Source organism: Sminthopsis crassicaudata, chromosome 1 (assembly GCF_048593235.1).
Source record: "Sminthopsis crassicaudata isolate SCR6 chromosome 1, ASM4859323v1, whole genome shotgun sequence".
NCBI classification, from domain to species: Eukaryota; Metazoa; Chordata; class Mammalia; order Dasyuromorphia; family Dasyuridae; genus Sminthopsis; species Sminthopsis crassicaudata.
Genome location: NC_133617.1, coordinates 77,119,913 through 77,145,660, shown reverse-complemented (window position 1 = coordinate 77,145,660; position 25,748 = coordinate 77,119,913). Strand labels below are relative to the sequence as shown.

Sequence of the window (25,748 nt, the reverse complement as noted above, 5' to 3'; positions counted from 1 at the left end):
TAGAATGAGACAATTAAAAAAATATATTCAATGTGAGAATTTATTTTTCTTGACTGCATAATCATCATAAGGATTTTTCTTTTTCCCAATTGAAGGAAGAAGTGGAAAGATATTTTTGTTAATAGGAAAAATTAAATCTTGTAGATTAAAATCTATTGGTTCAATGGAAAGAATGCTGGATCTGAAATCAGAAGATTTGGTTTCAAATCCTGGCTCTGCTATATTACATCTTTGACATTGGACAAATTATTCAACCTCTTTGGGTCTCAATTTCCAATCTTTAAAATAAAGTTAGACTTAATAATCTCCAAGGTCTCTTCCAGTTCTGGATCTATGTTCCTATGACCTGGATTCTAGTCTTCAGTTCTGTTGCTAGCTGTATGATCCTAAGGGAAGTGACTTGCCATCTTTGAGTCTCACTTTCCTTATCTTTGAAATATGAAAACAGTATTTGTTCTACTTACCATACAGAACTGTTGTGGGAAAGGTACTTTGAAAATATAAAAAGGCTCTTATTTTTCACAGTCTTTGAAGAAGGTAGTAGATGCACCATGTGCACATCTGAATCCTTAGTTTTGCCTCTGCACAACTGTAAATGCATGTATCCAAATATCTATGTTTCACACGGGCTTTCTGTAGCTGTGTGAGTGTTTTTCTTTATATGTTTAATCTTAGTAGAATCTACAAATCTACGGAGGTAGCCTCTGAATGTTCCCTCTCTTCACCCTCTAAATATTTTGTCAGCTTTGGCCGGGAGAATTATAGAGGAGGAAGGAGACCCCGAATATGAAAGGAGGAATTCCAGGCCCATCAGTCCCTTTCCCTTAGATACTCACTTTCCCCCAACACTCAATTCAACTTTACACACTTTGATGATTGTCTCGTTCCACACGGTAATTGTGGGCTAGGATGAGAGAGCTCTCCGTGGTGCTGAGGACTCCAGTCACTATTAGGCCTGAAATGCAAAACTTGAACACCCGCAGTTGAGAAAGCTTAGTTCTGATGCGGATCTCCAAGCTCCTGACCTAGTCTTCCTGCCGATCGGAACCCTGGGTGCTTGTGGCAGTGGCTCCGATTTCTAAGGAATTTACAGAACGATCTGTTGGAGAAGCTGTAGCTGTGGCCACCCTAGCCTTCTCATCTGCGGCCATAGAGAGATCTTTTCCTCAGAGACACGGAAAACCTCCCCACCTTCCTCCCCAGGTCTGTTTGGGTACCCGAGTCACGTGCCTGGAGAAAGGCTCCCTAGTGGGGAGACGAAAAGGGAAACAGATCAAGGTCTCCTCCCGCGGCTCCCCTCATCCCAGAGGAGCGTGGAAAGAGTTAAGGAGAGAGGGCTCCCTAACCCTCCCTCCCCCCCCCCCCCGTGGCCCTGACATCACGAGGCGGCCTTGCGATTGGCCTGGCGAACCCATGACGCGATCCATGGGGGGCTCAAGACTTGAAAAGACTAGATCTGAGGTGGGGAGAAGAGGAAGCTTGAGGCGAGGATAAGGAAGGGGGAGGGGTGGACGAGTCCGGGAAGGCGCACTAGCTTCCATCTACCCGCACGCGCTCGGAACGTTGGGCACCCTCCCCTCTGTAGCAATTCACACGCACGACACGCGCAGACACGCGCAACGGCTCGGGCCTTTGGGCGCGTGGCCCGACCCGCTCTCTGGATCAGTCTGCGTCTGGTCTGCCGGGCCCGCGTCCTCCCTCTGGTGTCCCGTCCAGTCCTGTCTGGTCCGGTTCTGCCCACCCCGCCCGCCCGGGGCCGAGGTGCCGCGGGGCCATGGCGGGAGCCGCTCGCCGGGGGACCCGACAGGTGAGGGGCCCGAGGGTCGGGAGGGCTTTGGGGAAGGGAAGGCAGGCACCCTAGGGGGAGCTGAGGAGGAAGAAGTGTCAGCATTCTCCAGGCCCCTTCCCTCTCTGCGAGGACCGCTGGGCTCCGGGGCAGCGCCCAGGAAGACCAGCCCAAGGTCAGTCTGCCGGCAGCCGGGATTCTCGCACCCCCACCTCTGGGAGCCACTCAAGCTCCTCGCCTGGCCCTAGTTCCCTGGGCGGCTGCCCACTTCCCCATCTCCCTACCGCTCCCCAACTCCCGGCGGAGCCGTCACCCCTAATCTAAACCCTTGTCCTCTGACTCCCCTCCCCCTGATAATGACACTGATCCCCTGGGCAGCCATCCATCCCTGGTCTCTCTCCTAGCATTTCGGCTCCCACTCATCCTTTCCACTCTGGGCAGCTTTTCCCCAGCTGAGTTGGTCCTTAATAAAGCTAAATGTGGGCAAGATGGGCTGACTGGCCTTGGCACAAGAATCGGGTTCGGGAAGAATCTGGCTAAACCCCGTTCTCCCTTCCACCCCTTGCTTGTAATCCAAGCACTAGCAGCCTTCGCTACCCTTTCCCAGCACAGTGGATGGAGGTTCTTAAGAAATGTTGAATGAATGAATGAATGAATGGAGTAGTCAGTGGGAGCAGGCTTCATGTGCTCAGTCTTCGGGAGCTTCTTTATCCTCCCAGCCTGCAGGATGGTCGGCAGCAGGCTTTGGTCCCCAGGGTTATCTCAGGAGTCCATCAGGTGTCCTGACAGACTGCTACTTTCTATACGCCCTGGATTTTGTATCCAAATGGCTTTTAGAGAGGCGGGGCTGTTGGCTGCTGCCCCCTTTTGTGTCTCCTTCAGGAACTAAGAGTTGGAAGAATCCCAGAGGCCATTTACTTCCAACTTGTGCAGAACAAGAATTCCCCTCTACATCCTAGCCAATAAATGTCATTTAACCTTTACTCGACCACTTCCAACGAGGGGGAGTCCAATATGTCCCCAGGAAGCACAGTCCCCTTTTGGATAGCTCATATTGTTTGGTTTTCAATATACAGAGCCTAAATTTTCTTGTTTGCAATTTATATTGTGCTCGGTTTGAGCCTCAAGAGCCAAACAGAACAAGTCTCTTCCCTCTATTCCAGGGACCATCCAAAAGTTTGGCTATGTCAGAGATTCTAGACTAGCAAACTGGGGGGGCAGGGACTCAGGGTGTTTCTTGTAGTAAATTACCCCCAGGATTCTAGGGGCTAATTAAATATGGTTGGTTCAGAAAAGGTAGGAGGAGTCAAGAGTGCCAGAGGTTGGTTTCTTTCAGATGCTAAAGCTCTACCGGGACTTGTCAGTGACGTGGTCTGGATTTACAGGAATGGCTAGTGCTAGGCAAATAGCCTCCTGTGAAGCAGGTTGTCAGCCAGACAGCTGGTAGGCACTATGTTGGAGTTTTACCTGTTCCCCTGACTTGTATGGTAATTGAAATTTGCTGTGCGGTTGAAAGCTCTCATCCAGAAGCCCATGGGCAAATCTGAAGACCCATATTCAGATCAACATATAAAAGCCCTTGACTCCAAGGACAATCCTGGTGTACAGCCTTTCTTTTTGTCAGACCTTCCAAATGTGACCAGAAATTGCATTTTAATTAATAATTTAGGATTTAATTTAGAGCTGAAAGGGTTTATTTCAATCCCATCATGGGGAAACTAAAGCCCTGAGAGAAGTGTACTACCTAGTCATACTAAGTACCTACCCATTACAAGTGAGACTAGGACTCTGCTGCCTCTCTGTAGTGCCCAGAGGCTCCTTCTTCTGCTCAGATTATGGTCTACGGAGAACTATTATTTTTAGGGGGCTAGGAAAAGATTTGGAAGGTCAAGAAGAAGAATCGAGGGCAGGTTAGTAAAAAGGGTTAATGAAAGGGTTTCTGTGACGCATATGAAATTGGAGAAAAGGAGAATCGTGGTTATATTGATCCTTCAGGAAGTCAAGGGAGTATAGACATGTTTATTTGTTTCAGTCAAAAATTCCTTTAGAGCATAAATCAGTAGGACTACGCTGGGCTCTTCTAGTGATTTCAGTCATATAAATCACATATGCTGGAAACTATAACCATCCATATGACCATATAACTCTCTTGCTAGACTTTGCCAGCTTATATTCCTGTTGGTGAGACAGGACCAACAGGAGCCATAATCAACGTTAAATGCTCAAATTATGTGGGATACTCCATAAAATGCAACCTGCGACTCAGGAGTAATCAATAGATGCATCATGAGGCAAGAACCCCTGAACCCTGCAGGGTTGTTTACCCTACTGTATTTTTTCTCATTACTTTATGTGGTTCATTGCTCCAAGTCGTGCTGTACTTTCTGATTTAGCCAGAAAGGTTCCTTGTGCAGAAAGAATGTCAACAAAGCAGATGACATTATGAGGCTCCTGACTATTTTTGAGTTTGCAGTCTCAAAATTCAGGATTAATGGATTCTCTGCCAGGGAAAGAAGTCAGAGTGACAGCCGAAGAGACTGACATCTACAGGACCCAGAAGGTTTTGACCTAACAACTATATCGTCCCTTAAACTTTTCATTGTGGAGGGAATGACCTCCTTAGGACTGCCTGTCAGAGAAGAGAGTATTAATATAGAGGACAAAAACTCAGGCTGCAAAAAGAACTCATCATACATATATCTATTCCCCATAACCTTGTCTCTGACTCACCCTTGGAAAGTCATCCAATCTGCAGAGTGCTAATGATCAGCATCTCTGCCCAAATTCATCCTCTCCTCCCCTCCTTCCATCCTCACCCATTGCCTTATTCTGAGCTGCACTGAGCTGTGAGGTGCTTTCTGATGAGTAATAGATTTAAGACCAAATACAATTGTTCTCCTGCTTTAACCTGAAAGCCTGAAACTGTATGATAAAGGAAAAGCCAGGGCTTTGATGCAACTTCATGCCAGCTGCTCAAGGAGTGAACCAGAATGTAATTAATGACCCCTCCTCATGTGAGAGAATATTGGGTGAAAGCAATCCACCTGCAGATAGTCTGTTACTGTATTTATCTGTATAAGTCAGCTGCCTCCTTTTACAGTAGAGAGAAGAGAGGACCAGGTGATCATCATTCTTGTAAAATTGCACATGTCAATTTACCCCATCAATTTACAGGACAAGAGTCAAAAAAATTTTAAGAAACTATGCACTCATTGAAGAAAAGAGAGAATGAAATGAGAGGGAAGATACTTTGTGAATAGGACCCAAAACATTTATATATTAAAAAAAAAAAAAAAAACATTTGCCAGGGGCTTAAAGGTTTTATCTTGTATCAGTTAGTATTGCCAGTACTTTTCCCAAGATAATCCTTTAAAAATGTCTATGATTGTTGGGTTTCATTTGTTTCCTACTGATAGTGATTCTTGATTTACAAGCATTTAGAAGTTAGTATGTTTTTATTTAGCATTATTGACATTTTATTTGAAATATACATTTCTTTAAATACTTTGTTTTTCCGCATAAATATTGTGCATTTTGTTTGAGTATTTACATTTAAAACATTTATTTTATTTAGTATCTTTTTCTTTTGTTTTGTATACTTAATATACCATTTGTTTCCAGCATGCATATTTTTGTATATAATAAATTTATTTTAATCTGAAAAAAAAAAAGAAAGAGACTGCACATATCAACAGACAGTCCCTCAGACTATAATGTACACACCTAGCCAGACAGCACTCCATCTCTACTTTCTTTCCCAGACCTTCTGGACTGAGACCCCACCATGAGAGCTGCCTGCCCTTCTTCACCCTGCCAAACTCTCACAAATTTTGCAGGAACTTCCTTTTGGACCCTTTGCTAAGTTGGCTCATGGTTTGGTCCCTAAATCTACAAATCAGGTCCCTGTGAGGGTATTTTCTCCAAGGTTCTATTCCTGGAGTTGAGTAGTTGTCACCAAGGAGACAGGGAAGCCACACAAGTTTCCCAATAAGGCATCTCTTAATATAATACATGCTTCCACTACTCAAGAATAATTTTTCTATAAAAAAATTAAACTTGTGAAATAGTTCAATGCAATAAGTATTTTCTAATCTACTATAAAGTGATTTGCAATTTAAAGCAAGTTAAAGAAATACAAATAACTAGCTACTGTTTAGTACCCTTTTAACTAATGTTTTTATTTCCAGTCATCAATTAACTATTTCTTATTTTGAATAGTGCTCAGACCTTCCAAAGCTGACCAGAAATTGGCCATAAAAATTTTCTTGGCTTTCCTGGAGATTTTCTAAAGTTCGGAGACCCTTAACCCTTGTTGTTGTTCAGTTGTTGGCCATACTGTCTATGAGATTTTCTTGACAAAAACACTGCAGTGTTCAGTCCACCATCTCCTCCTCCAAGTTATTAAGGTGGAAATTAAGTGACTTGCCTAGGACACACACAAGCATCTAAGGATAGGTTTGAATTCTGATCTTCCTGACCTCTATTCACTGAACCACCTGGCTGCCTCCTAGGCAGAGGGAGGTGAAGTATCTTGTAGCAAGTCACACATTTAAATGTTTGAAACTAGATCTGAACTCCAGGTCTCTAACCAACCCTAACCTGTTTTAAAAGCTGATAGAGTTTTACTACAATTTTTTACTTATGACACAGTGGAGTTTTGTTTTTGTTTTGTGAAGAAATAGAAAGTGTTTCCCCCACAGGATCTATTTGTGGGAAAACTTTTTGCATGAATCCATCTACTAGCCACAGCCAATAAGTCAGCATGAGCCAGAAACAGATTTGACTAGTTTGTTCACTCTGAGGTTAACACACTCTATCAGAAGTTGTAGAAATGTGTGTCATTCACAATTCAGTTCTTAATATTTACATGTGAAAAAAATAAAAAGATGGCTGCAGATAGGTGATTATTTTTTTAAGGTGTGCTCATGAAGAAGAAAGCACATCACTAACTATCGAAGCTAGAGAAAGGATGTATCTTTATTAGTAGAGCTAGTTGTACTAAATTAAAAGGAACTAACTACACACCCACCTTCAGGCAGGGTACAGGGAAGGAACATTTCTTGAATTGGTGAAGCCTTCTTTTTGTAGTAGTTCTTTGTAACCAATGAAGAGTAAAAAGGACAATGAAGGAAAGCAACTGCTGCAACTAGTTCTGCAGTTTGACAACAAAATAGAATCAATTATATCCTCTTACAGATCCATATCAGCACTGGGAGAGCTCTTCTGCCCTCAGGAACACAGGCAACAGATTAAATCCTGGGTGCAAGGAAGGAAGTAAAAGCCCTGATGCCCCTAGTCCCCCAGAAAGTTACTCAAACAAGGGGATGCTTCCTTTATCAAATGCATTGGCATTCCCACTCCCTCCACAGCCTGTGGGAGCCTTCCTTTCAAAGTGCAGCTAGCTCAGGTTCTAAGCTTCCCCCACTGCCAACTTTGCCCTTACCTTGAGCTTTAGGGAGCCACTCTCAAGGCTTGGCTCCCTTCTTTCTGTCAGATAATATGGGTAATAAGAGAGCAGATCCTGCTATGGAAACCAACTATTGAGGACTTCCTCTAGAGGAGACCAAAATTGTTAAGAGTGAAGGGGCAACAGTGTTTGTCCTGGGCTGCTGAGATAAAATCAGAATTTCATAACAAGGGCTTGTGAAAACCTATTTGTCATTTTAAAAGAATGCACAGAGAAGAATAGAAGAAAGATCAGAAAGAATCACAGATAGACAAGAGAATTTTAAAGTTTCATGTTGGATTTATTCTCAACTTAGAATAGCAAATTGTAAGAGACTCCTAGTTTCATGTACAATCTTTTTCTGTTCTAGCACGTATAAGGAAATGTGCTTTTACTTGATATTTGTTAAGATTAGAATAACAACAGCAACAAAAAGAATTTTAAAAGTGAGGGAAAAGACAAGTCTGTGTGCATGGTGCACTCAGCCCTGATAGGAAGGACTATGAAACATTCTCCCTGAATCTTTCTGGGGAAGGACCAATGAGACGGGAAGAAAAGCATCCTGTGGAGATGACAAAGTTTGGGGAAAGAGTATGTCTGTAGAACGAGAGATGTCAATTCAAGAACTCTGTGGCCAAAAGTCCCAGCCTGAAAAAGTTAGCACACACACAAGCGTGCACCCATGAGTGCACATACACACACACACACACACACACACACACACACACTCACACTCACACACCCCACTCCCTTGTGGGTTGCCCAGGGGAGCAGAGGGGATTTTGAGAGCTAAGGACAACTGGTTTGCAGCTGTAGCCCAGGCCCATCAGAAAGATTATCCTGAAAGTGCCCAGTTGGAGTCTAATATGTGGTTCTAATCCCTTCTGTAGGGGATGATTCTAGAACAGGTGCAGATTTCATCAGTGGGGATCCCAGATGGAGAGGCAGCAGCAGCTTCAGTCCCAACCACCCCTGTCCTGATGGGAGACAGATATGGGGCATCAAGTTGGGTTCATCTACTCTCTTACTTGAGAGGGGAAAGGTGGGGGCAGTGCCTGGACCAGGACAGCCCAAAGGGGGACAGCTGGCCAGGCTCCTGTTATACTATGGAAGATGGGGTTGAGGCTAACACTGGGTTCAGTATCCTGCTATGCATCTTTATCACATTTGAATCTTAATTACCCAATGGATAAAAGGCTAGACTTGGAGTCAGGAAGATTTTAATTCAAATCCTGCCTCAGACACTTGCTAACTATATGATGCTGGGCAAGTCACTTACTCTCAGCCATAATTTTCTCTTATGTAAAATGCAGATAACATTAGCATCTACCATAATACAGTTGTTGTGGAATCAACTGAGATACATGCCAAGTGCTTTACAAACCTTAAACTGTTAGAAATTTCAGTTACTATCAAGATATGTTAGTAAATGTTCAAGAATCAGTTCAAAAAATGGAGAGTTTTTTGGTGGTATTGACTTTTATTTAAGCAAAGAACATTTTATCATTAAAACAGCTAAACTATTAACATTTGCTAAACATCTAACATAGGTTAAATAAGTTCAATCTTTTAAAATATATTTCCATATTTCTTATGCTATACAAGAAAAATCATTCCAAAAAAGGAAAAAAAAAGCCAAAAAAAAAAAAAGGTGAAAACACTATACTTCAATCCCCACTTAGATTCCATAGCTCTCTTTCTGGATGTGGATGGCATTTTTCATCCTAAATCTATTGAAATGGTCTTAAATCATTGACTTGCTGAGAAGAGCCAAGTCTATTATAGTTGATCATCATATAATCTTGTTACTGTGTACAACATTCTCTTGATTCAGCTCACTCCACTCTGCGTCAGTTCATGTGAGTTTTTCCCAGGCTTTTCTGAAATCAGCCTGCTCCTCATTTCTTATAGAATAATAATATTCCATTATATTCATATACCAAAATGGAGATTTTTTAAAATACAGGACATACCTTTAAGTTTAATCTGCATTATTAACATTTTCTCAATCACTTAAGTTTGTACAAAGCACTAAATCAAGGCTGATTTGTAGCATTTGTTGATTTCTGAGGTCTTAAAAGCTACCACTGAAGATGTAACCATTAGGAGCCTGTAGGCGTGGGCTCCAGAACAGTCCTGGATTATTTATTACTGCTTTTCTTTTGGTGTAGCTAGCCCCAGTCTCTATGATCCATTTGTTCTCTCCATGTTTTTCAACCATGCAGACCCTGCTCTTCCCGGCTGCCCTCACTTCACAACAGAAGAGTTTCTGTTCTGGCCAGAAACTCTGAAGCTCTTCTCCCAGATGGATTCTTCTGGGGAGTCAAACTAGATTATCTTTTGCCTCAATTCTTACCCTAGGCTTTAATCATTGAATCTGTGTTCTCTCAAACAAACTGAGACCCTGGAAGGACCCGAGCTTAAAAAGGCAGCCCCTCTGCTCCCCTGGGCAATGGCTAACCCACAAGAGAGTGGGGGGGTATGTATGTGCACTCATGGGTGCACGCTTGTGTGTGTGCTAACTTTTTCAGGTTGAGATTTTGGCCACAGAGTTCTTGAATTGGCATCTCTCGTTCTACAGACATACTCTTTCCCCAAACTTTGTCATCTCCACAGGATGCTTTTCTTCCCGTCTCATTGGTCCTTCCCCAGAAAGATTCAGGGAGAATGTATCACAGCCCTTCCTTTCAGGGATGAGTGCATCATGCACACAGACTTGTCTTTCCTCACTTTTTAAATTCTTTTTGCTGATGTTGTTATTCTAATGTTGTTCATTCTAATCCAAGGCCATGGCCAGCTGTCCTGACCTGTGTCTTGCTGTTGAACTCCAAATGACTCTAGATGTGAGATCTGGATGGCTCTAGCTCACTTAACTCCAACTCATTTGCAAGACAAGACATCACCCTCTTGATGTCATTGACCTTTCCTTCTCGAGAAGCACCAGTGACAACTCCACAATCCTGCTGGTGCTCACTTGTTCCCCCTGAAACAGGGTCTTTCAGCTGCTCTGGCCACACTTTTCACAATGCTGGCTGGGTGCTCTGCTCTGCAAAATGAGCATTAGAGAACAGGAATGTTCCTTTCCTTGGACCTTTATCTGAGAAATCTTAGAAGAATGGGTTGAATGGAAGGGAATAAGTATTTATTAAGCATCTACTATGTGCCCGGCACTTCACAAATGTTAAATTATTTGAACCTTACAACCACCCTGGATGTAGGTGCTGTTATCATCCCTATTTTATAGTTGAAGAAACTGAGATTATCTAACTAGTCCAAGATCACACAGCTAGTGTCTGAGGCCAGATCTGAATGCAGATCTTCCTGACATCAGGTCCAGAGCTCCCCCCATTACATCACCATCAGCCTCAGGGCCATCGGCCTCTTGGTCCACAACTGGGGGAAACCATCAAGGCAGGAGTCATTCACACAGCTTGGACTTTGGGACACAGTCCCTTTTGTATATAATGGTATTTCTGGTTTGTCCATTTGGAGGCACAACATCCTTGACCCAAAATCTAGGCTCTGCTCAAAACCCTCCAGTGATAATGATATTAGCTCACATTATGGGGTGCTTGAAGGTCTGCAAGTATTTTATATATGTAATAAGTAAGTACACATATAACTATATATATACATATATGTGTATGGGTGTGTACAATCTCATTTAATCCTCACGAGTGTATGAGGTGGGTTTTACTGTCAGGTCCATTCTATAATTGAAGAAACAGGCTTTTAGAAATTATGTCTTGTGAATGGTCAAACAGCTAGTCAGTGTCTGAGGTGGGATTTGAATTTGGGTCTTTCTGCCTGGAAGTCCAGCTCTCTTCACACTACACTCTGTCCACAACTTCAGGAGTCCACCTGCTTCAGTTCTGGACAGCTCTTCTCTGTTAGGCTGACATCTATCTGCCTTTGCAATCAACCCGGCCTTGGACTCTACCTTCTGGGGCAGAACAGAAGGACTCTCCCCCCCCTCCCCAGAGTCTGGTACAGTCAGTCTGAATATAGCCACATCCTGCACTGCTGCTCTGCAGGAGTGAGGCCTTCGGGCTGCTTCCCATGCTAGCTGCTGCCCCCAGACACGCTCTCTTTCATCCATGTAGAGAAGGGAATGCAGTCCCCCAGAGATGGTCTATCCCGCCCCCTTTTGTTCTGGATAACACGGCTTTAATTTTTTCAGCTGCCATGTCAACTGTTGTTGATCTTTTGGTCCACTAAAACCCTCATATCCCCATTAAACTTCATTCTGTAATACTTAATTGGGCAGGAACAAGATGTACACACACACACACACACACACACACACACACAAATATAAATAAATAAAATACTCTATTAAATAAAATCATTTCTGGGAGGGGAAGTTATTACTAACTAGGGAAGTCAGGAAAGACTTCCTTTGGAAAATAACACTTGACCAGAATCTCAAGGTGGAGATTAGGCTTCCTGGAGGCAAAAGATAAGGAGAGAGAGCTTGGGCCGGGCCTCAGAGATAGTCTGTGCAGTGGAACTGGACTGTTGCAAATAACTCTTTTAGAAGGAACGCGGGATGTGATTTAACTGGGAGCAGCGTGTTGTGAGTCTGGAGTGATAGGTTGGAGTCAGTCTTCGAAAGGCGTTTCTATTTTAACCCGAAGCAATGGGGAGCCAGTGAGAGCTGTAGGACGCGCGGAACCTTTGCGTTAGGTCCATCAGTTTGGAAGTTGTGTGGAAGGGAGTCCAGTGAGGAAATCCGCAGGCGTGAGCCTGCACTGGAGGGCCGGAGCCGAGGCCGTGGGGAGGGTGAGGGAAGAAAGGAGCCGGAGGCGGAAGCATCTGCAGTTGTTAAGGGAGAACCAGGCGGAGAAAGGGGAGCTAAATACCCCTCTTCCCCCTTCCCCTACCCCCCCAGCTCCTTCCCTTCTCCCCGCTCCCCGCCCCGGGCTGGGAAAGCTGTGACGAACTTCAACCCTTCCTTTCTCCTCCTGTTTTCTCTCTACCAACAAATGGCAGGAATTTTACTGCTAGATTCCTATTTCTTTTGTCAGTTATAATCCCTCTTGTGTTTCTGTGAAAATGCTTTTCCGTCACTTTAAGAACAATCATTATCAAGAAGGACCGTGTGTCCACATAGGATAATCCACAGGAGAAAAGGGGGAAAACTGAGAGGCGATTCCTAGCAGGAAGAATACTCAAATCTGTTCACGTGGCAGGAATTAATCTGGGGGCTCCAGCTGGGATGATTTTATTAATGACTTTTTATCATTACGTAAGCCAGTTCTAAGCAAGCAGGGAAAGGGATCTACATGGACTATGAGCACTTGTTCTTTGGGCACCTCAGTTAGAATGAGCCCGTTGTGGTACCCAGTACGTTCCCTCCTGCCCCCGCTCTGGCCCTCTGACCAAAGAAGAGCGGGGTGTGGGCATAGGGAGAGTGACTGAAGGAAGCCCAGTGGGAGGCGAAAGACGTAGATTCCAAGATCCAGCTCCTTCCGCTTGGCTCCCGGGCAACCGTGGGCTGGCTACATATGGAGAGCTGGCACATGTGTGAACTGATTTGCGCTGGCGGCGAGGACGCGGGTGGGGGGGTCAGGAAAGGCTTCCTATAGAAGGTGACATGGGAGGGGAGCTTTGAAGGCCTCAAAGGTGAGGAGAGAGAGTGCAGGAGGGGTATAGTCCACAGGGAGACATAGAGGGAAGCCAGTGTATGTCATGTGTGAGGAAAAGCAAGACGCTTAAGGTGGACCGTAGAGCCCAGAAAGAGGACGAATGTATAATCAAAAAACGGGAAAGGCATCCTGGGAGCCAGGTTGTGAATGTTTCAAAGCCAAGCAGTGTTTTACATTTAAACCTGAAAGTTTTAGGGAGCCAGTGACATTACTTGAGTAAGGGAGTGACCCGGCCATACCTGTGCTTTAGGAAAATGACTTTTAACAATTGCTTGGAGGCTGGATGGGAGTAGGAAGTGAGTTGAGGTAGGGAAAACTATTAAGAAGCTATTGTCACAGTCCATGCTGAGTCCCTGAAAACTCAACCTAGACTGGTAGGTGTATAAATAAAGAGAAAGAAGAGGAATGGATGTCACAGAGGTTGTAAAGGTAGAAATGATAAAATTTGGCATTTGTAGGGCAAAGAATCTCATTGAGATCGTAAACCTTAATGACTGGAAGGTAATAATACCCTTATCAGAAAAACGGAAGAAAGATGTTGCATTCTGTATGAGACATAAAGTGCTTGAGATGCCCTTAGGACATCCACTTCAAAACCAGCAGGAAATTGAAGATGGGTTGCTATAGCTCTAGAGAGAGAGAGTCTTCTCTCTTCTACATTGAGATGATTATTAAACCCAAATCAAGTGAGATCAAGAGAAAAAAAAAGGGGGGGGGGGAATAGGACAAGAGGTATTTTATGAATGGTGAGCCTTTGCTACAAGATCAAAGAGTGGCCAGATGGAAACAAGACTAAGATAGAGCAGTGTCACAAATACCCTGAGAGAAGAGAGTGAAAGATCAGAGTTCTTATTTAGACACATTGAATTAGAGAAGCCAGATGTATATGCACAAGCAAGTGAAAATTTACAACAATTAATATAGGCTTGGAGCTAGCAATTCAGGAGAGGAATTTGGGAGAAAGTAGATTTGAGAATCATTTGCATAGAAGGGAGCGTTCAAAGAGAGTGTTCCAAGAGGTTCCAGAACAGAGTTCTAGGGTATACCCATATATGGGGGTGAAATATTGTTTATGACCCTGAAAGGAGACTGAGAAAGAGCAGCCAGGAGAGGGTCATACCATGAAAACCCAGAAAGGAGAAACCAATAAAATAGGAACTCCTTGAGGGCAGGAACTGCTTTGTTGCCTTTGTATATCCAGAACCCAGAATAGTAACTACCACATTAATAAGGCATTTTAATAAATGATCTGTTCAATTGAAATGCAGTTAGAATCCAGAAGGAGAGGGAGGTCAAGTGTCAAAGTTATAGAGGACTAAAGAAGGATAAAGATGGATAAAAATTTAGTAAGAAATCAGTGGTGATCTAGAATAGAGCAGCTTCAGTTGAGGGACAAAGAGAAAGCCAAATTGAAAGGGATTGAGAAATGAGTTGGAGGTGAGGAACTAGAAACAAGAGTACAGTTCTTCTTAGCTTCAATTCTTCAAAGCCATTGTTTCCTTCAAAATTCTTCAGAACTACTCTCTGACTCTTGATCCCCAAGCTACTTTAGTGACCTGCCCAAAAAACTCATCTTGTATATATTGTACTATATTTGTAAATATAAAGCTATTTATTACCTTGTCCATATATTCACTTAAGTGATTGTGTCTCCCTGACAGATGGTAAAGCTCTTTGAGGGATCGCCTCATTTTTGCTTTCATATTCCTAGAGCCTAGCACAGTGCTGACCCAGAAAAGCCATGTAATAAATTGTTGTTGATTATTTGAGTAAAGATTTGGAACAGATGCTGTGGGGATTAAGATAAAGTGTCAGTAAAGGAAGAGAAAAAGAATTAGAGGGCATCAATGAGGACACCATGGAGGTTATCTGACAAGTTTTGCTTTTTAGGAGAAGTGTTAGAAGGATTTCAGCGTTCTGCACTGAGGAAGTCGAACACCCCTCATGGCAGAGGTCAACTGAAGTACAGATGACCATAATGGCTGAAGTGGGTGGTAACTGGAAAGCAAGAGCCCAAAGGAGAAATAAGCATGGATGTTGATGTCTCCAAGTAAAAGAGCAAGGTGGAGGTGAAGAGAAGTGTGAGCCGGGCACTGAATGACTTGGGAGAGGATGGCCCTGCAGCTCGGCTACCTGAGTCTGGACAGAAGAGGGAGTCTCATAGAAGCAAAGGGACAGGGGAGCAAGGTGGCAGTGAGGATCCAGGAGCATGGTGGCTCTGCCTGACCCGTGTTGTCTAAGGCCATAGAGAAAGTACATCCAGCACTGAAAAGAATAGCCAGGGATGGATTCAGTGTCTCCTGGAAGAAGTTAGAGGTCTGGTATAAATGACAGATTGTTAACAAGAGAAGAGCCATCGACAGGATCAAAGGACAAGACTGGCCAAAGCAAGGCAGGGAAAAGGGAAGCCTAGGGATGATGTGGACAGGGATAAGGAAGTGAGAAGTGGCAGGTAGTCAGGAAAAGAGTTTGCATTTGGGCATTTTAGAGCTCCAGAGATTCTGCCCGGAGATGAGCTTCCTAACTATAGGACCTTAGAGTGGAAACACCCTTCCAGGCTATGGTCAGGCCTCTGTTTGGAGATTTGATTATCATACCCTGAGAGAAAGGCTGAAGGGGAATGGGAGGTAAGTATCCTGAGTCAGACTTGGGGGGCCACATAGTGTAACAAGAGGCTGGGGCTGGAGACTAAAGGTAAAAAGCCTGATGTGTCCTCCTGGTTTGGGTCTGTACCCAGATTTTCACCCCATTTAAGCTGGTATCTTTCCAAGTTGTAGGTGCAACATCCTTTGAATCTGTCCTCAAATGACTATCCCTCATACCTGAATCCCTCAACGCTGAATCGCTCTGCTCAGGATTTTCTCCACCTCCAATTTGTTACAATTTCTTCATTCTGAGACCTTCCCATGATCTAAACCTGCTCTGGTTTAGTCCAAGGTAGTGGTGGTTGTTTTTTTTTTTTTTTTTTTTTCCCTATGGCTTCTAGTCTAGTAACAAAACACAGTAAAGTCTCTTCATATAAACTGTATATATTCTTTGGGGGCTCCTCAACCACTCAAAACTTTAGCAAAGCAAGCTCAAAGGCCAGGGCCAAAGAAAAAGAGAGAAAGTTAAGTGGGAGACTTGAGATGGCAAAGGAAATAGATTGTCAATAGGAGGCTGGAGAATTGGTGAAAGATCTTCCTTCCCCGCTGTCAAGCTGGCTCTGATTAGCTTAATTGGACAGCTGCAGCTCCTTCTTGGCCCAAATCAGATGTAATTTAATGTTCTGACAAGACTGGTACAGAGGGAGGAGAGGAAGTGTTGAGCAGAGTAGAGGGAAGGGGCAGCTCGATGCAGGGAAGAAGGAAAATGGGCAGAAATCCAGGTTATGTAACCTCTTTATTTTTTTGACAGGATTACTAAACTAGGAGATGAAGGGAATACTCTAGATATAGTTTATCTGGATTTTTAGTAAGCTTTAGATAAAATATCTCAGTATTTTTGTGGAAAAGATAGAAGTAAGATGGGCACTAGACAATAATCCAATTTAATGTCTTCACAACAAGTTGGTTAGCCAACCTTGGACTCATTAATGGTTGAATGTTGTCGTGGCAGAAGCAGCAGTGGAGCACCCCAGGATCTGCCCTTGGCTTTGCTTAACATTTTAATCACTCACTTGGATATGGATAAAGGGATAAATGGCATGCTCATAAACTTTGCTGATGACAGAGCTTGACTAATGCACTGGATTATAGAGTCAGGATCCTAAATGAAAGCTGCCAAAAGGAAAATTAGTCTTGATGTAAAGTCTTACATTGAGATACCCCCCTCCCAAATCATCTTGGGCAGTAACTTGGTGAGATAGTTGTTCTCTAAAAGATGGGGAGGGGGTTCAGTGGACTGAAAGCAGTCAATGAGAAAGCAGGAGGCACAACAAGGGGGACAGTGGTCCCAGCAGCCTCTGCCCTGGTCAGACTGCAAGGGATGGTGTAGTCCATTGTGGGCACTGGGGAGTGTCCAGAGGAAAGCAGCAAGATAGGGAAGGCCTTGGGACAACTTCCCAATGACTGGAACTAGGCAAAAGTGAACTAGGCTGCCTCCAAGGTCCAGGGTTTGGCCTCTATAGAGTTCTTCAGTCAGAGGCTAGATGACTACTTACTGGCTACATTAGAGTCAAGGTTCCTTCCAGGTTGGACAGAATGGGTGCTACATCCCTTTAATTCCCAATTCTGTGATTGTTGGACATTCTTAACTATCTAAGTAAACCTAATTTCCAGATCGCTGCCTAAAAATCAGGCCATATTGCCAGTAAACGATCAGACCCCACTCCAGCCTGAGATTGAACATTTGTTGTAAATGATCCAGAGAGTGCTTATTAACTTCAAGGAATATTCATCAACTCTCTACAACATGCACTGTGCGAGGGACTAATGACAGAAGTAGAAGGCACACTTCTCTGGGGCTGTTGGTGAGGGCAAGTGGATCTCTGAGGCATCCGGTACTTGCAGTCAGAGGCCTGGCTTCAGATTCTGCCTCTGCTCCTTACTTACTGCCTGTAGGACTTTGACTTTGAGGCCGGGGGATCAGAATGGATGAACTTTAAGACCCCATCCAGTTCTGAATTGATGATCCTTTCAATGCATTTTATTTCTTCCTTTTCCTCTAATTTTGTTGGTATCTACATATGGACTTCACTTAAACCAAAGTGTTGAGAGACCAGATTTCTTCTTTACAATAAATAGATAGATAAACCCTGTCAATAGCATTGCCTTCACCTATCAATCTAATAACCCATTAATGGTCAAGCCACTTAAGGTGAAAACTGAAAATTTAGGAACATCTTGTACAATGTAGAAGAAATGTTAATTTGCCCTGACCCAAAATGAAATCTCCATGATCACCATTTCTGGTTAAATGTTTACTAACTACCTTTTTAGTAATATGTTCCATAATTTTATCAAATCAAAGCCAAGTTCATTGACCTGGAGTCCACAGACTGATTCAATTCCCTTTTTAAAAAATTGACCTGCATACATTCATTATGTAAAACTTGGCGGGCAGCTAAGAGAGAGAGCTGTCCTTGAAGACAGATTTCAAGTTCCTCCTCTTACACATACTAATTATGTGATCTCAGACCAGTGCTTACTCTCAGGGTTCTAGGCGATTCTTTAAGCTACAAAGAAAATCAGGGACCTACATTAGTGGAGACAGTTTCTCACCTGGAAGTTCTGTATAACAGTGAAATCCAGATCCAGCCCTCATCCTTATTCCTGTGTGCCAGATCCTGATTCTTGTGGGTAAGGGTGTTTGTCCTCCAATACCTTTCCCATTCTCCACTGTTTGTGGGCATCATGGCCATCGTCTTATCAGTCCTATCTGCCAATCCTTCTGGAACCAGGGCAGCTAAGTGGCACAGTGAGTGAGGTGGCAGGAAGTTCCTTCAAATACAGCCTCAGAAACTTGATAGCAGTATGACCATGGGCATGTCACTTAGTCTCTCTTCTGTCTCAGTTTCCTTCTCTGTAAAATGGAAATAATAATAATAGCACCTGTTTCTCAGGGTTATTATGAGATTCAAATGAGATAATAATTGTAAAGCATTTAGCACAGTGTCTGGCATACAATAGGTATTTTATGTAGGTATTACATAAAATGTTAATATTCTCTCTCTCCTCTCTTATCTCATGTGCTCCGTGTATGTGTGTCTGTCTGTCTCCCCGCTCCTTTCATTCTCCAGAATATAAATAAGGCCCAGGAATCAGAAGTGCACAATAAAAATGGGAGTGGGAGCTGGGACTAGCTTAGCTAGCTGCCACCTCCAGTCACCCAGTGAGTGAAGGAAGCTAGAAATCAGACATCTCAGCTCTAAATGTCTCTCTCAGGAACGTGCCTTCATTGCCTCTTTAACTCTCCCTTTCTCCAGAGCTTTCTTTTGAAAACATCACCCTAGCATGGGGCCCAGTCTCCTAGCAGGTGTGTAGACAGTGTCCACTTATGAACCTACTGTGCCTAGGAGTAAGCCTCCTGCCTGGAGGCTGACAAATTCTGTCCTGTACTATTCAGGAGTTCTCTGTCTTCACCACCCCAGTGGTCACTGACTTTGGGCACCTTTGGCAACTAGAGAAATCATCTGTTTTTCTAGAAGCTTTCTGACCTCTAGAAGAGGATAGAATTTCTGCTGGGATGGGATGAGAAACATCCCAAAGACAAAGAAGGAGCTACAGCAACACAAGCCCTGGTTAAAGGGGAAAGGAAGACCACAGAATAAGGGACTTCTCTAGAGTCCTAGAATCAATTCCCACTAGCCCCGATTTCCCAGGTCTTTTCTTAGACCCTTAAATCCCCAGCAAGACCCAGAATGGCCAACCCAACAAGCAACCTCCTCAGATTGTAAAGATTTCTCGTTTTATGTGGGGAGACACTCTGACACCTCTTTTAGTCAATGAACATTATAGTGAAGGTACCTTTATGTTCATCCTGCAGTCAAAGGGGAAATGGCCCTGGGCTAGAGATGAGCTTCTGAAAGGGGAAGGAAGGGAGGGAACAAGCTTGTATTAAGCACCTGCTGTGGGCCCAGAGTTGTGCAAAGCACTTTACAAATGTTATTTCATTTGATTCTCACAACAACCCTGAGAAGAAGATTTATTATTGGGCCCATTTTACAGGGGAGAAAACTGAAACTAAATGACTTAAGTGTTCATGGTCATCCTGCTAGGAAGGATCTGAGGCTAGATTGGATTTCAAATGCAAATTCCTGACCCCAAACTCATGCTTTTTCCTCCAGTACTCCAGAGAGGGCAGAGGAGGCCTGGCTTCCCCCCACCATCCTCTCCCCTCCAACAGACCCACTATGTCACTGTTTTAATTGGAAGTAGCTCAGATTTACTCCTCCCTCCTTAACTCCCTGCCCTCTGTGGTCTAAGGAGTAGGGAGAAAAGGCCCTCACATCAAGTCCTGATGGGGGGCCACAAGTCCAGATTGAGCATCTCCTCTGGTGCCCTCAGTCTTATGACCAAACTCTTAGCATATTTAACTACATGGGACACGGTTTGGGAAGTCTCAGAGCTGAGGAAACTTCTGTCCTGACCAGCTGATAGTCCCTAATGCAGGGGGCCTGTTACACCTTCCCCTTCAGTGGTGGCCCTGACCAGCCTGGGAACCCAGTTTACATTTATTTACTGCTTTTTCTGTCTAGGCCCTATACTAAACACTTTACAATCATTATTTCATTGGATCCTCACAACTATGGGAGTTATTTTCTATATTTTATGCTTGAGAAAACTGAGGCAGACGAGTAATCCAGGGTCACACTACTGTGAGGACTTAATGGGCATCAACCCAGGCTGGGTTGGGAGATGCTGACCCTGAACAAGGCAGTTCCTGACTTTATCCCTAAAGTAGGGCAACAGGATGAGGTGGTCTGTCAGCATTTACTCACCAAACACTGGTTGAGTATTTGCTGTGAACAGAACGCCAAGGCAAGACTCTGCCCTCTTGCTGCTGGGGGGGGGGGGTGGACAGAGGGAGGGAAATATGGACAAGTATACTATTCACCATTGTGTCCTAAGTGCGTTTATAGAGCTGCAAAAGGAAAAGGATGTGAGGTCCAAGGGAGTGGGTCATAATGGAGTAGGAGCTTTAGGGTTCTCTCATGAAAGAGGCAGAGCCAGCCTTTGAAGACTGGGGTCACCAGCCATGGGAAGAGCAGCTGCAAGCAGTCTAGCTAGATGAGATTATCTGCATGTTGGCAACGTGTCCAAGAGAGTGGTATAGGAGGGTTAGGAGATCCAGTGACTGCAGGCATGTGCCACCCCTCTCAGATCCCCCTAGGGAAGGGGTGGTATATGTGAGTGAGGGTGCTGGCCTCACAGCCTTTCTGTTCTCTCTGACAGCTCCTCTAAGATGGCCTTGGGGGAGTCCATGCTGGCCAGCCTCCTCCCCATCCTGAGCCTCCTGCTGCTCAGGGGCCAGGGCTGCCCCACCGGCTGTCGCTGCTACAGCATGACTGTGGAATGCGGTTCACTGAGCCTACAGCACGTTCCGCCTGGGATTCCACCCATCACTCAGGTACAGGAGTGGACCTCGAGGCTTTCCTCACCAGGGAAGGCTGGACCCGGTCCATAGATCTCTGGGGAATAAGTAGAGCCCAGCCTAGGAATATGAAGGCAGTAACCGTATATGACAATAATTTCCTTTCTCATGGGACTTGTAATGTTTACAAAGTACTTTCTTCACAATAGTCCTTTGAGTTATAGAATGCAAAAATTATCCTCTTTTTACTGAGGAGGCCTGGAACCTCTGGAGGAGGTGACTGATTCTGTCTTCCCTCACTGGGCGTCCCTCGCTTCTCCTATTCCCAGCCTGAGCAGGGATCCCAAGCTTGACTCTGATGTGTGTGTGTCCTTCCCAGACAGTGTTCCTGCAGGATAACAGCATTACTCAGATCCACCAGGCAGACCTGGCCCCACTCTCAGGCCTGCAGTACCTCTACATGCAGAACAACAGCCTGTGGGCCTTAGAGCCGGGCGCCTTCCTTGGCCAGCAGCAACTTCTGGAGTTAGCCCTCAACCGGAACCGCATTCACCTGCTCAACAGCAGCATCTTCAAGGGCCTGGACCACCTTCGGGTGCTCTACCTGGCAGGGAATCAGATCACACGGCTCCTTGACTTCACCTTTTGCTATTTGCCGGTGAGCATCACATGGTTCCCCAGCCAGGCCCAGCTCTGAAAAGCATCCCTCCTCCTCAACTCCATTAGGGAGAGGCCTAAGGCCTGCCCATCCCTGCCTGGCTGGAGGGCAGCAATGAGGCAGGACAGCCTTAGCAGGCACTCAACCAACTTGGAAGTAGGTGGCCATGAGGGTAAGTGTTCTGGGAATCTAATGAGTCACTGCTCCAACCAGAGCCAGAGGAATTCAACTCAATTTATTTGTTTACATCTATTAATCACCTGCTAATTCCCAGAGGAGATCCAAAGTCCAAAAAAGCCACCATGTCCATAAGGAAAGAAACCTGAGATAAACATAATTTAAATTAGGACATGAAAAGTGAGCCAGAGGCAGAAAACAAAGTACAGGGTCAGGCCCAAGGGCAGAATTGACTGGGGACATGAGGAAAGCATACAGAGAAGGGTCACACTGGGCATGGTACTGGTGGCCAATGGGTATATAAAACACAAAAACTCCTATGCTTTTAGAAGGGATACAACATATAAATGGACAAATGTTTGTCTGTTTGCTAGTGCTGGGATGGCTTCTGTGTAGTTTCATTTGATTCTCATGATAACCCTGGGAAAGCAATAAAAATACTAATCCTATTCAGATAATCCAGATAAGGAAATGGAGGCTGAGGTAAAGTGCCTTTTCTTAAGGGGAAAACACTAAGAAGCAGCTTAAATTTTACTTGATTGGCAAAAGGAGCCCCAGAAAACCAGAATGTGCCGAGAGAAGAGCACTGGTGTTCATGGTGGCAACTCTGAGGCCATCCAGGGTAACCTCCTCCCTTTAAAGATTAGGCACCTGAAATCTAGACTGGTTAAGTAACTTCCTTACAGTCACATTGACCACTAAAGCAATGCCAGGGTTAAAAGCACAATCCTCTGACTCCAAATCACGCTGTCCAAGTCCTCAGAAGGTTTGTAGCCTGTTGACCATGCCACACTTAGTCCTGAGCAGTGAAAAGGCCCCAGCACCACTGCCTATCAGGAGTCCCCAAGAATTTTCTAGAAGGGGAGGAAGAACTGTAGAGCTGCTGAAGACTATCCCAGCTGCTTTCCTTGTTGAGCTTCCTTCCTTCCATGGTCTTTCCCCTCCATTTCAGAGGCTGCAGGAGCTGCATCTGCAGGAAAACAGTATTGAACTGCTGGAAGACCAGGCCCTGGCTGGCCTCTCCTCCCTGGCTCTGCTTGACCTTAGCAAGAACCAGCTGAGTACCATCAGTCGAGATGCCCTGGTCCCCCTGGCCAGTCTGCAAGTCCTACGCCTCACAGGTACTGTATAAGGGCAGGGGGCCGTGCTGCAGGGGAGTGGGCAGGGCCCAGCCATTCTCCCTGTCCCACACTCCTGCACACCCACCATTCCTAGCACAAAGTTCACAAACCACAAAATGGGCACACATACAGACATGAAGGAGCCAAGACTGAACTCACTAACGATAATAACGTCCTCTTGTGTGACACTTTGAATATGAAGGGGAAAATGAGGACAGTCCCTTCCAACAACTTTGGGAAAGGAAGCCCCACAGGTTAGAGAATATGAGATTTAGAGCTAAAAGGAGCCCTGGCTAGGAGCTTAGTCCAGGCCCCTCTTTTTACAGAGGGAGAAGCTAAGACATATCTCCATTTTTAGCGCCCACAAAAAACACCAACTATGTGACTTGCCAAAACAAAGTTAAACAGGTAGCCAAGCCTAGCTCCTCAGACCAGCTACATTGTACCCCACACTGTTTTCTGTTGGGCATGGCAGAGCTGGGCCCCCAAATGGACAGGGAGACACTTAATTGGATTTGAGTCGCAGCTATGACCCCAAGGGATCCCTGAAGTCTAAAAGGATAATAAGGGTGTTGGGGATGCGGTCTACCCCTCAAAGAACAAAGTCAGGAAGACTCTCCATCCTTTTACAAACTGGATTCTCCCATGCTAAGATGAGACAATGGGAAAGTCCAAGTGGAGCAGCCCAGCCCTGCCACCCCAAGGCCCCATATTGTGTGAGAATGTGCCCAGTTCTCAGACAGGGTCACTGTCTGGCCTTTCTGGCGCAGCCCGAGGCACCATGCCAGGCTGCTGGGCACTGGGGGTCCTGGTTCAGTGGGACAGAGTAGGGGAACAGTCTCAGAGAAGGTTGTGAGCGGGGGGGATGCTGGGATAAGAGTGAAGATGGTCAGGGCACCAGCTCTTGCCTGGCTTGGTTTTTATCAATGGTGAGATGTTTTCGCTGGTCTTAGAGGAGAGTGGGTGGGTCAGGAAAGACCGGAGTGGGGGGGAAGGGAGGGAGGGCAGCAGGACTCCATGTATGAATGGGGATTTGGGGGGGTGGGGGAGTCAACTCCTCTGACCTTTCCCCTCAGAGAACCCCTGGCGCTGTGACTGCGCTCTGCACTGGCTTGGGGCCTGGATCAAGGAAGGAGGGCAGAGGCTCCTGAGCTCTCTGGACAAGAAGATTGTGTGTTCCGAGCCCCCACGTCTGGCCCATCAGAGCCTCCTGGACATCTCGGGCAACAGCCTCATCTGCATCCCCCCTACAGTGCACGTGGAGCCAGTGGAGGCTACTGCCCGGCTCGGGGATGACCTGCGGGTCTCCTGCCAGGCCTCCGGCTACCCCCAGCCTCTGGTCACTTGGAGGAAGGTGGCCCAGTCCCGGCTGGGGCTGCCTAGAGCCAGCGTGCGCTCGGTGGGCGGGCCCCTGGGGGGGAGCGAGGGAAGCTTAGGGGAGCACCTGGCCTCAGACACGGGCAGTGGGATGCTCTCCCTCACCAACATCACCATGGCCCACGCTGGAAAATATGAGTGCGAAGCCAGCAACCCGGGGGGCAGCACTCGGGTGCCCTTCCAACTGCTGGTGAACCTGTCCCAGCAGCAACCGCCGCGGCCCCCGCCCCCCGCCTCGGGAGCCGTCAGCCGGGAGCCCCTCTACGAGGCGGGCAGCATGGACTTCCGCGCGTTGGGCGCCGCCACGCAGACGGCCATAGCCGCCGGCATCTCCCTGCTGGCCCTCACGGCCCTGCTGCTGACCGTCATGATCTGCAGGAAGCACCGAAAGAGGAAAAAAGCCAAACAGGAGGAGAGCGTCCTCTACGTCAATGATTACTCGGACGGGCCCACCACCTTTGCCCAGCTGGAAGAGTACCGGGACGAGCGGGGCCACGAGATGTTCGTCATCAACCGAAACAAGCCTCTCTTCCCGACCTATGAGGAGAGCGGGGAAGGACCGCCCACCGGGCGCCCAGGCCTGGTCCCCAGCTCCGAGCCCCTCCAAGACCAGGGTCTCTTGTTCCAGTCACAGATTGCCTATGAAATCCACTGCTGAGGACCTGGGCCGGACCGGGGGGGAGGGGGAGGGGAACGTGCAAAGACCAGATGGGGAGAGCATGCCCAAGAAGGGATGGGGCGTGCAGAAAAGGGGGCACGCAGAGGCCTGACGGGAAGTCCGAGTGGGCACAAACAAGAAGGGGCCTTTAGAGATCGTGGGAACCCTGGGCTGGGCAGGCACGTGAGAAGGGCTGTTGCCCCTGGACCCGCTAGGTGCCGGGTGACTGGGTGTAGTTGGGGAGCGGAGCCGCGGAGTGGCAGCAACAGCTGACTGCGGTTTATGATAAACTTCCTATCTACCCCTTCCCCCCCCCCCCCCAGCTTCAGTCATGCACAATAGGGAAGTACTAGAGGTTTCCAGCAGGGTTCTAGGCAAGGGTAGGTGCGGTCCCTCCGAGGGGAAGCAGCCCCCAAATTCCACAGAAGGAGCTCTAAAGTCTCCGCCATCTCTAAAGGAGTGAGGGGATGGGGAGAAGGGAAAAAGTTACCTAGCACCTACTTTGCTAAGGACTTTACAAATATTTTATCCTCAGAATCCTGTGAGGCAGGATTATTCCCATTTTATAGATAAAGGAACTAAAGCAGAAGAGAAATGATCAGCCTAAGATCATGTGAGTCCAGATGTGAAGCTGAATTAGAACTCAGGTCTTCCTGACTGCAAGTCCCGTGCTCTATTCACAGCGCCCCCTAGTGGCCTCGGCTATGAGCCGGAGTTAACGAAGGGCGCGCCGAGGACGCCCAAATGGGTGGGAATCGCATCACCTCTTGGCCGAGTTCTTTCCCCCCCCCCCCCAACCCCGCCAGGGAGATTTTCACACTACCCTTCTCAGTCTTAGAGACTCCCTAGTCTCCGGCTTTACGT

General features: G+C 46.1%; 1 protein-coding gene across 1 annotated transcript; it reads left to right on the top strand.

Moving 5' to 3' along the window:
- Positions 1-1,638: 1,638 nt before the first annotated feature.
- Positions 1,639-25,488, top strand: LRRC24 (leucine rich repeat containing 24). The gene is made up of 5 exons (XM_074263499.1): positions 1,639-1,807; positions 20,755-20,929; positions 21,273-21,551; positions 22,681-22,849; positions 23,926-25,488. Exons 2-5 carry the CDS (start codon positions 20,765-20,767, stop codon positions 24,882-24,884), a joined length of 1,572 nt encoding a protein of 523 aa, XP_074119600.1. The 5' UTR covers positions 1,639-1,807; positions 20,755-20,764; the 3' UTR covers positions 24,885-25,488.
- The last annotated feature ends 260 nt before the right edge of the window (positions 25,489-25,748 follow it).

Excerpts from the sequence above, each read along its gene's own strand:
- LRRC24 (XM_074263499.1), top strand. The coding sequence starts at position 20,765 with ATGGCCTTGGGGGAGTCCATGCTGGCCAGCCTCCTCCCCATCCTGAGC. Across the intron at positions 20,930-21,272 it reads GGATTCCACCCATCACTCAG|ACAGTGTTCCTGCAGGATAA; the intron begins GTACAGGAGTGG and ends TGTCCTTCCCAG. Across the intron at positions 21,552-22,680 it reads TCACCTTTTGCTATTTGCCG|AGGCTGCAGGAGCTGCATCT; the intron begins GTGAGCATCACA and ends CCTCCATTTCAG.